General features: G+C 40.9%; 3 protein-coding genes across 3 annotated transcripts; all 3 read left to right on the forward strand.

The window, feature by feature from the left end:
* Positions 1-1,111: 1,111 nt before the first annotated feature.
* LOC143323323 (olfactory receptor 2A14-like) lies at positions 1,112-1,960 on the forward strand (the record flags this gene model as incomplete). Its single annotated transcript, XM_076735133.1, has 1 exon — positions 1,112-1,960. A coding segment is annotated over one exon (849 nt), but the record flags the coding sequence as incomplete, so codon positions are not given.
* A 3,333-nt stretch (positions 1,961-5,293) lies between these two features.
* Positions 5,294-6,220, forward strand: LOC143323928 (olfactory receptor 6E1-like). The gene has a single exon (XM_076736110.1). It carries the CDS (start codon positions 5,294-5,296, stop codon positions 6,218-6,220), a length of 927 nt encoding a protein of 308 aa, XP_076592225.1.
* A 2,852-nt stretch (positions 6,221-9,072) lies between these two features.
* Positions 9,073-10,002, forward strand: LOC143323827 (olfactory receptor 6E1-like). The gene has a single exon (XM_076735936.1). The coding sequence runs from the start codon at positions 9,073-9,075 to the stop codon at positions 10,000-10,002; it is 930 nt and encodes a 309-aa protein (XP_076592051.1).
* The last annotated feature ends 977 nt before the right edge of the window (positions 10,003-10,979 follow it).

Consider the following 10,979-nt stretch of genomic DNA (forward strand, 5'->3'; position numbering starts at 1 on the left):
GTGGCTAACAAATCCTTTTGGTTAATGTCTCTGTAGATAAAAGAGCTTGGCCTGTACCAGCTCTATGGAAAGTGTCCTGAGACAGCTTCTGTTGTGATTTGGCGCAATACAAATAAAATTGGATTGAATTAATGATCTGACAACTGAAGAATTTTTGTTATGTTTTTTGTTGAGACATCACCACTGGTGTAGCAACACTGAAGAAGCTTGTCCTCCAAAATATAATTTTTATCAGTCAGTCAGAAAAAACAGGAAAGGAGGAGGGACTGTAATGTAATGTACGACGCTGACCTGGGTGACTTTACACAATTTGAATATATTTCCTTCTCTCAATTCTTGTCCTCTTAGATGTAAGAAAAGCATTTGATACAATTGACTATGGTATCTTTAGCATCTTGAAAAGTTGGCCTTCCTGACTGCATTTTAAACTGGTTTCAAACTTTCTGTCAGTCTTGGAAAAATCATATGACTGAGAAACAAGATGTCTGATTTGGGCTTGCACAGGTGAGCTGCTTTGGACACCACAGACCGGAATGTGTTACAACAAACACACTGACATTCAGAGCATCAGAACACGACGTCAAAGACTTTGCAGAAAGAGCTCAACGACTGTTGAACAGTTAACTTTGGTACTCCCTGGAGGACACATGAGGAATAAAGCAGCAAACATTGCTGCGGCGTCACGTTAGTTAGTGCAGCAGTCTGGAAAGCAGCAGGTGAAGGTGAACTATGTGATGTGAATGTTTCTCAGAGAAATTTCGTACAGTAGTTGTACACTCAGTGACGTTAGGGAGTAAATGTTAAGTTCATGCTGCTCTTAAACTTTTTTCTTCATGCTTAATCATGTTGGAAGAAAAGGTGAGTGCAGCAGTTTTCTCAGTGTAAAACTCAAATGTGAAAATAATGCCTGTGTTACTCAGAACAATGTCCTTAATCAAAATATTGTAAATGATTCATTTTGGCTTCAGAAAAGTGAAGCAAACTGTTGTTGTTTTGTCACCTAAAACAAGAATGATGATAAATTCAACTTCGACTTCCTTCATTCTAAGCACTTACATAAATGTAGGAACTTTAAGATACTTGTATTTTATATTAACTGCTTTGCTTTACATTATTATCGTTAGTCAACCTGCTGCTCATCGTGGTGATCTGTGTGAACAGAAGCTTACATGAGCCCATGTACCTGTTCCTGTGCAGCCTGTTTGTCAACGAGCTGTATGGGAGTTCAGGCCTGTTTCCGTTCCTTCTGCTTCAGATCCTCTCCGACATTCACACTGTTTCTGCTTCACTTTGCTTCCTGCAGGTTTACTGTTTGTACACGTATGCAAACGTGGAGTTTTGTAATTTAGCCGTCATGTCTTACGACCGATATCTTGCCATCTGTTGTCCTCTGCAGTATAACACACGAATGACATTTAATAAGGCGGTAATCTTTATAGCTGCAATATGGTCGTACTCTTTTGTAAAGTTCTTAATTACTTTATCCTTAAATATCCGTCTGCCACTTTGTGGAAACACCATAAACAGCTTGTATTGTCATAACTATCTAGTTGTTAAGTTGGCATGTTCTGACACCAAAGTGAATAACATTTATGGACTATTTGGGACTGTCCTCACCATCTTAGTCCCTCTACTTTCAATCCTGTTCTCTTACATGAAAATCCTCCAGATTTGTTTTGCTGCTTCCAAACAGACCAGACAAAAAGCCGTCAGTACCTGCACTCCTCACCTCGTTTCAGTCCTGAACTTTTCTTTTGGGTGTTCATTTGAAATACTTCAGAGTAGATTTGATACGACGAGTATGCCCAGTGTGCTGCGTATTATTCTGTCTCTGTATTTTCTCATCATTCAGCCACTTCTGAATCCTATCATGTATGGAATGCAAAGGTCAAAAATACAAAATACATGTCGACAACTGTTATGTTATAAAATGTGGACTGACAGCAGAGATATTATGTAGATGTAAAACCAAAAGTGTCAGTAAATATTTTACATTATCAAGTTTTAAAATGTTTGTTGCCACATAAAATATTGTAACATAAAGGAAACAATGCAATGGTACTATTGCAGAAACTGATTTATATGAGATATAATGAACTGAAATAAAGTTCCAGCAATGGACTTGAAAAATAATGAAAATGAGTTCAGACTCAGTAGGAAATGTTGGGTGGTTAACTGCATTTCTTGTATTTGTTTTAAAGATCAACCCTATATATGATTGTATAGATTGATGATTTTTCTGTGAATCATGCTATGTTTAGGTCTAACACATGCAGAGCAAAGCAGCCAGTCAGTGACCCTCCCTGGCTCCTGATTTCCACATGTCAAAGTGTCCTTGGGTAATACACTGAAGCCCAGGTGGCTCCAAAGGTCGGGCCAGCACCTGGCATGCGCCTTGCTGCCATCAGTTTGTGAGTGTGGGTTGAATGAGAGGCAAATTGTAAAAGCACCACATAATTGCAGTCTATTTACCATGTACTTGGTGATAAAGAGAAGGAAAGACTGACTTGTTTTAATACTGAAGATGAACCTTTGTTGGCATAAATAACATTTTGGGAATCACTGGCAATCAACATGTTCAGTTCTTTGGGTATGAGGACATGTTGTACTGAAAAGGAATCAGTAACTCATGTCACAATTAAAGATCCTCACTGGCATCAGAAATAAACATACATTACAATTCTTCCCATCCCAAACTGGTATCTCTGTAGCTACCGCAGCTCAGAGAAGGGTAGATTTTTAAGGAATTACAAGCCAGCCATGGTGCAACTAAAGAGCACACTACTTCCCAACAACTAGTTCACCAGGCGATGCCTTCTGTTAGTTCCCATCCAGAGGCTCCAAGAAGGACCAAAAAGATCCTGCTTGTTGTTGTATAAGCAACAGTGAAAGTCCTCTTCTACTTGACACAGTCCAAACAACAACAACAACAACAACAACAAAAACCTTCTGAGACAAAAACTCCAACAAAGTGGAGCTTCATCTGGGACAGAAGATTCGACTCACACTTGTGAGCCAAACTACCATATACACAGTTGGATTTTCTCAACCTCCTGCAGTTTCCCTGCTAAAAAGAAGGCCAAGAGGCCTTGGGCTGGCTCCTGGAGTGAATACCAGTTTCCCTAATCCTGATAAACGTCTCACTCTGGCCTTTCTCTCTGGGGAGTCAAATTGCTTATTATCTGGCCTGTTGCCTCAGATCAGTTCAGTTTTCAGGGTGATGGTTACAGGTAAGCCCCTCCATTCTGACAATGTGTCAGAGGGACTGCCAGAGATTCATTCTGGTGGATAAGTAGTGACATAAATATGAATAGATGGATCGCCAATCAATTTGCCCTGATTGGCCTACAAACCCGTGAGAAAGAGGGGTTGAGCCCAAAGCTGGACAGTGATTGGAAGGGGCTTCAGTTCAAAGACTAAAGTCAAACTACCATGAAACATATGATCATACATTAAGTTCACATTTCCCAGTCAATGCAAAACTAACAGGCCAATGATGTTCCAGACAACATGATTCTTTGTCTTTTTTTGATGGTCCGTGTCAGATCTAAGCATCACACTGACATAAACTCGTGCCATGTCTTGGTCTGGTGACTGGCCAGACTACATGTATGACCCCGACCAATCACAGCACGTCTTATCACATGATCACACACGAGTTCAGGTATCACTGGGAAGGTGGGTGAAGCAGCTGTCAATCAAACTGATAGAAGCATAGTGTGTGATGTTGGTGGTCTCGTGTACCAAAGAAAAAAGAAAAGAAAGAGAAAATGCCAGATAGGCAGGTGTACTGTTGCCACAGCTCAACAAACTTTGCTCTCTTTTGTTGTCCCACATGACAGCAGCAGCCTCAGCATCCCTCCTCCTCCTCGCCATGGGTACCTGACTCAGGAGAGAGCACCTGATTGGTCAACGCTCAGGAACATGTCGTGGAAGATGTCACACTAGATGAGTCAAGATAAAAGAATTCTGACATGCAAGTTTAGCGCTGGTCAACTCTGCTGAAACCCCTCTGCTATAGTCTATGATCATTCATCACACTCTGCTATAGTTCATGGCTGTCCAGCCATACGCGTGTGCAACTCCAGTCTTCTTCCGTCATTGGTCACCCAGGCTGTCAGTACCTCTCACCTGAGCCAATCAGATAGGGCCTCTACTACTGGTAAGTGCTACACTAGTCGTTGTGCTGGGGTGTCGTGGGGCGTCCCAGTACTATAATACTACACACTATAGTAAAGACGACCAATTGTCATTCACGATCGGCCGCCACAAAAATCGTGTCAAAATCGGGCTAGATTTGTGTATTCTGATCAAAGTATAAGTGCCAAGAAAATAAATGGAGTAAATATACCATCTCCCTTCTTGAGCTTCACATTTTTACCTTTGAGTGTGCAGAGAAGTTTGTTTTTCCATCAACTGAAAATCAGAATCAATCATTGGCCCTTTGATGATGAGGTCACACTGCCGCTGTGGGCGTCCTCCGACTTGAGAGTTTTAAAGAAGCAGAAGCAGAGTTTCCGTTCAGTTGGGAGGGATTGGTGGTATGACTACAGCGAGGTGGACGATGAATGTGAGAACTCGTATGTTCATGAATTGTGTCGTTTAAGCGTTCTGTTGACTTTCCAATGAGGGAGTGGTAAGTGTGAGGTATTTGTCATGACTGCTCCACAAAATGAATTTCTTCTGCTGTCTTCATCTATTTATGAGAGCTTGATGTTATTTAGGTCAGATAAGTCAAATATTTGAGGAAATGTAATATGATTAGTGTCATTTGTTCTAACCACACAAAGTGTTGTGGTTGCTTTATGAGTCATGGGGAGGATGAAGGAAAACTCAACTCAGGTTTCATACTTCACATTTAGTGCCTACTTTGACAGCGGCCATTTAAAATATCTATTTTTCGTCATCGTTATGTCATTATATATTCTTATAGTTTGTGCCAACCTGCTGCTCATCGTGGTGATCTGTGTGAACAGAAGCTTACATGAACCCATGTACATGCCCAGGTTACCAGCTTACTTTTGTCATTTTTAACCGAATCATTATGTTGATTTTGGAGGGAAATGCTATGTTTGGGCTTGTTTGATGGAACTGTATCTGTTATGATGAATCTGCTGAGAACTATTTTGCTGGATTCGTTTAATATGTGCTTGATGTTTCAGCTGCACACGAGGCAGAACAAGCACATGTTTAGAACAGACACGTTATAACGACCCAGTAAATTTACAACAAAATGTAACAGAGCTGTTGGTTTGTGTGCAGAGTCGAGTTGTTGTGAACTAACTGGAAACTCATGACGAACTCCACTCAGGTTTCATATTTCATACTTGCTGCCTACTTTGACACCGGGCTGTTTAAATACTTATACTTCATGATTGTCGTGTTGTTATATATTCTTATAGTTTGCACCAACCTGCTGCTCATCGTGGTGATCTGTGTGAACAGAAGCTTACATGAGCCCATGTACCTGTTCCTGTGCAGCCTGTTTGTCAACGAGCTGTATGGGAGTTCAGGCTTGTTTCCGTTCCTTCTGGTTCAGATCCTCTCTGACATTCACACTGTTTCTGCTCCTTTTTGCTTCCTGCAGGTTTACTGTTTATTCTCTTATGGCACTGGGGAATTTGCCAATTTAGCCGTCTTGTCTTATGACAGATATCTTGCTATCTGTCATCCTCTGCAGTATAACTCACGTATGACAACTAAGAGGGTTGTTGTGCTTATTTGTCTGAGTTGGTTATACTCTTTTCTTGCAACTACTTTTCTGATATCGTTAATTGTGCCTTTACAGCTGTGTGGGAACATTATCAAAAAAGTGTGCTGTGACAACTACTCCATCATTAAACTGGCGTGCTCTGACACAACAGTCAACAACATCTATGGACTCATTTATGGCACTTTCACAATCTCATGCCCTTCATCTCTAATCTTCTACACGTACATGAAGATTCTTAAAGTGTGTTTTTCTGGTTCCAAACAGTCCAGACAGAAAGCCGTCAGCACCTGTGCTCCTCACCTCGCTTCCCTCTTCAACTTTTCTGCTGGGGGTTTCTTTGAAATAGTCCATAATCGGTTTAATATGAACGGTTTACCCAACATGTTACTAATATTTCTGGCATTATACTTTCTTACATGTCAACCCCTTTTCACCCCTGTAATGTATGGACTCAATATGTCCAAAATTCGTATCATATGTAAAAATCTGGTCTCCGGTGAAATGTAGGACGTCTAATCTGTCAGATTTGGTCACCGTGGCCAGCAGGAGGAAAGTATGGTTGAACCTGTGTCTGTGTTTTTGTAATGACTTTGAACAGCAGCTGAAAATGTACAGAACTCAGATGTAGTTGTTAACTTGTGCTGATCCTTGAATTAAAGCCACTATGTGTAGAATATGATTGTGTGATTATGGTATGTTTTAAGTATTTCTTGAGCTCAGGGGGTGGACGGAGTCGGCCAGTAATGGTAGGGTTTGTGGTTCCACTGGCTTCACGTCTCAACATCTTGAGAAAGACACTCAACGCCAAACTGTATGTTTATAGGAACAAATGTTAGTATGTGGACAAACTGTTTCCCAAATGAGCAGAGGCTAAATTCTACTTTAAGTTTAAATGGCTAAAATAAGGTTTTCTTTTGATTGTAGAGAAAAGAGACGACCCCGGTCACCCTGGGGGAGGGGTATCACTCAGATTCTATCCCCAAGGGGCACCAAATCAAACACTTTTGCACACAGTGTACAGAGAGTGTTTTTAAAAGACCATCTCCACTCAAGTCGCGTGTGAAAGCAAGTCCCAATGGTCATTGTATTTTGGTGGTGCTTGGGGCGAGTCTTTTGATTAATCTTTTAGTTGAACTACATTGTAAGCATTGCCTCCAGTATACGTATAAGATAGTAGAGCACTATGGATACAGGAGTCTTTACCAGTGACGGGGGAAAAGTCAGTATAGTGGTCAGACTTGCTACAGTAACTGAGAAATTGCATACACATTTTTTAGCCTCAGCACTACTTCACCCACCTTCATAATTGCACTTCCAGAAATGAGTAAAGGTGATACAACAATACACTCCTTGATTCAGTGCCCGCCATCCAGCTCAGGGGTGGTGGTTTTTGGTTTTAAAGTCATGAACATGATGCAATGTCTCATACTGAAGGTTGGAGGTGACAATCGACTGTCTACTGAAGTTGGTTTACATCTTGGTCAGACAATTGTGTAGTGGATGATAAATGAGGAATCTTTTTTGTAGAATCATGTCATTGTTTTAGTTGGAGTTTTGAGGCGTTCCCAGTTGTATAAGCACTTTCGTTGTTGCAGTTTTGTCCATTTTTATTTTCGTTTTCCTGTTTTATCCTAATTTTATTCATCGTTGTCATTCATTCGTAAATTGTTCAATATTTATGGGATTTTCAGACATCTTTAATAACATGAGTTGTAACAGCAAATGGTGGTTACACACACATCTTGTTGCTTTGCCATATTTTTACCAGTAGATTTCCCCAATTAAATGAGGATTTGCATAATAATCTATTGGTGGTAACCTGGCTGGAAAACCCAGCAATGATAATGATTCGTTGGAGGTATGTGGCAGAAGAGGTGAATATAACATTTTTCAAAACTCTGCTGTTACAAGTCTTGGATAACTTGGTGCATCATTTCGTTGGAAGGTGAAGTCCTGATGTTTCCGGTGCCATGGTTGCCCTGACATTTATTGTGGAGAGTTTTACATATACATATAGAGAAAGGTGTCATTGGCATACAATGAAATGAATGAATGAATTGGTATGTGGCTCAACTGCACTAGTAAAAAATAACAGAGACAGTGAAGAGGCTTGCCACAGCATAAACTATGATTTTTTCTTCTTTTTTTGTTTTTATTATTATCATGGATTGTATTTAGCAATTACATTCAAAGTGTATTATCAAATATGTATTATGAAGTATGATACACAATGACATAGTAGTAGTATTCATATAAGTTTAATATTTCTTCAAATTGTGACTGAAGCCCTCATTTAAAATCAACTGCCGAGGGTATCAGGCCTTTCATTGAGGAGGGCTTATATTAGAGGCAGCTCTTTGTTTGCAATTCTCCCAGTTTGATAAATGTAATTGGTCAGCTCCTTATTTTGTGACGTGCTCCCAGTTGGTCTGTTAAATTTGTGTTACTACCTTATGCTATTAACATGAACGCAACACTTCCTGGATCTGTTTCAAATTAAAAGCCTTCCACCATTTGAGCAGACAAAATCCTGTCATTTCTTAAAATGGATTTTATTAAAAATTTGCATGAATATGTGAATTTTTCAGTGGCCTGCATCAGCATCTTGTGGCACTTTGACATTATTAGAAAATGCAGTTTAAGACATTGATGCTCGTATATCCACAGTGACTAAAATGGAACAATAATGGCACGAGTAATCCAGAGTGACAAAGTGCCGAAAAGAGCAACGCAGTGGTTTGATGCCCTGGACAATGACTGTAAGGTGGCTTGAGTTCAAAGACTCAAGTCAACTCCCATAAAACATATAATAACACATTAAGTTCACATTTCCCAGTCAATGCAAAACTAACAGGCCAAGTGCCAATGAAGTAAATGGAGTAAATATACCATCTCCCTTCTTGAGCTTCACATTTTTACCTTTGAGTGTGCGGACAAGTTTGTTTTTCCATCAACTGAAAATCAGAATCAATCATTGGCCCTTTGATGATGAGGTCACACTGCCGCTGTGGGCGTCCTCCGACTTGAGAGTTTTAAAGAAGCAGAAGCAGAGTTTCCGTTCAGTTGGGAGGGATTGGTGGTATGACTACAGCGAGGTGGACGATGAATGTGAGAACTCGTACGTTCATGAATTGTGTCGTTTAAGCGTTCTGTTGACTTTCCAATGAGGGAGTGGTAAGTGTGAGGTATTTGTCATGACTGCTCCACAAAATGAATTTCTTCTGCTGTCTTCATCTATTTATGAGAGCTTGATGTTATTTAGGTCAGATAAGTCAAATATTTGAGGAAATGTAATATGATTAGTGTCATTTGTTCTAACCACACAAAGTGTTGTGGTTGCTTTATGAGTCATGGGGAGGATGATGGAAAACTCAACTCAGGTTTCATACTTCACATTTAGTGCCTACTTTGACAGCGGCCATTTAAAATATCTATTTTTCGTCATCGTTATGTCATTATATATTCTTATAGTTTGTGCCAACCTGCTGCTCATCGTGGTGATCTGTGTGAACAGAAGCCTACATGAGCCCATGTACCTGTTCCTGTGCAGCCTGTTTGTCAACGAGCTGTATGGGAGTTCAGGCTTGTTTCCGTTCCTTCTGCTTCAGATCCTCTCTGACATTCACACTGTTTCTGCTCCTTTTTGCTTCCTGCAGATTTACTGTTTATTCTCTTATGGTGCTGGGGAATTTGCCAATTTAGCCGTCATGTCTTATGACAGATATCTTGCTATCTGTCATCCTCTGCAGTATAACTCACGTATGACAACTAAGAGGGTTGTTGTGCTTATTTGTCTGAGTTGGTTATACTCTTTTCTTGCAATTACTGTTCTGATATCCTTAATTGTGCCTTTACAGCTGTGTGGGAACATTATCAACAAAGTGTACTGTGACAACTACTCCATCGTTAAACTGGCGTGCTCTGACACAACAGTCATTAACATCTATGGACTCATTTACGCCACTTTCACAATCCCATGTCCTCTATCTCTAATCTTCTACACGTACATGAAGATTCTTAAAGTGTGTTTTTCTGGTTCCAAACAGACCAGACAGAAAGCCGTCAGCACCTGTGCTCCTCACCTCGCTTCCCTCTTCAACTTTTCTTTTGGCTGTTTCTTTGAAATAGTCCAGAGTAGGTTTGACATGAACGGTTTACCCAACATGTTACGAATATTTCTGTCATTATACTTTCTTACATGTCAACCCCTTTTCACCCCTGTAATGTATGGACTCAATATGTCCAAAATTCGTATCATATGTAAAAATCTGGTCTCCGGTGAAATGTAGGACGTCTAATCTGTCAGATTTGGTCACCGTGGCCAGCAGGAGGAAAGTATGGTTGAACCTGTGTCTGTGTTTTTGTAATGACTCCTCTGTGGTGAGGAGGTGGTAAAAAGGATATACGCCACTAATATTACTAAAGGGCTCGACAACGCCAACCTGGGAATTTCACCCAGGGAATTACTCTTGTCAGACACAAGGCACACAGGTTCGTAGTTACTCAAGGTATGAGACGTGGTTCAAAGTTTAGCTCGGGGGCGGTTTTTGGTTTTAAAGTCATGAACATGATGCAGTGTCTCACACTGAGGGTTGGAGGTGACAATGGACCAGGCCCGGAGCAGCTCATCGGGAGGACTGGGACAATTCCCGGTGGGCTGGTCTGATGTTTGGGCCGCGAGGGCCGTTGTTCACCTTTTTTTGGGGGGGGGGCTGGTGTTCAGTCATGGCACTGGGTTGATCATGTATGCTTCTACCACTGTCCCTGGGCTGCCTCTGCCTCCACTGGCAGCTCTTTCTCCTTTTTTTTTTTTGCAGACGCACCCTGACGTAACACGTCCGTGCACTCGGCCAGTGGTGTTTGAAAGATGGAAAACAGAAAGAGCAAGGGTGGCGTGGAGAAGGCAAGAATTAAAAAGAGGAAAGCTCTGGAAACAGACGCAGCCAAATATGCTAAAATTGGCAACTTTTTCACTAAAACGAGCTCGCGGTTGGAAACGACAAATGAGGACGATGAAACGGGTACGGCAAGATGTTGAACTTTGCCTGCAAACCACTGTTCAAGTTCATTATCATGTCAATGAATTGTGTAGCGTTGTGGCATGTAACATAATGTTGTATAATTTAAATAATAGTATGATGCAACGCTACATAACTGGGGAACTTTATCTCGTAGCCCCTTAGATTCAGAAGCAAGATCTAGAACCAAGCACCAGCCATGAGCCCACAAGTCCAGAGTGGGCAGGTAGGATTGCTCGTTGAGTGAA

Source organism: Chaetodon auriga, chromosome 7 (genome assembly GCF_051107435.1).
Source record: "Chaetodon auriga isolate fChaAug3 chromosome 7, fChaAug3.hap1, whole genome shotgun sequence".
In the NCBI taxonomy this organism is placed as follows: domain Eukaryota; kingdom Metazoa; phylum Chordata; class Actinopteri; order Chaetodontiformes; family Chaetodontidae; genus Chaetodon; species Chaetodon auriga.

What these genes read in the sequence shown, in the direction of transcription:
- LOC143323827 (XM_076735936.1), top strand. Translation starts at nt 9,073, where the DNA reads ATGATGGAAAACTCAACTCAGGTTTCATACTTCACATTTAGTGCCTAC.
- LOC143323928 (XM_076736110.1), top strand. Translation starts at nt 5,294, where the DNA reads ATGACGAACTCCACTCAGGTTTCATATTTCATACTTGCTGCCTACTTT.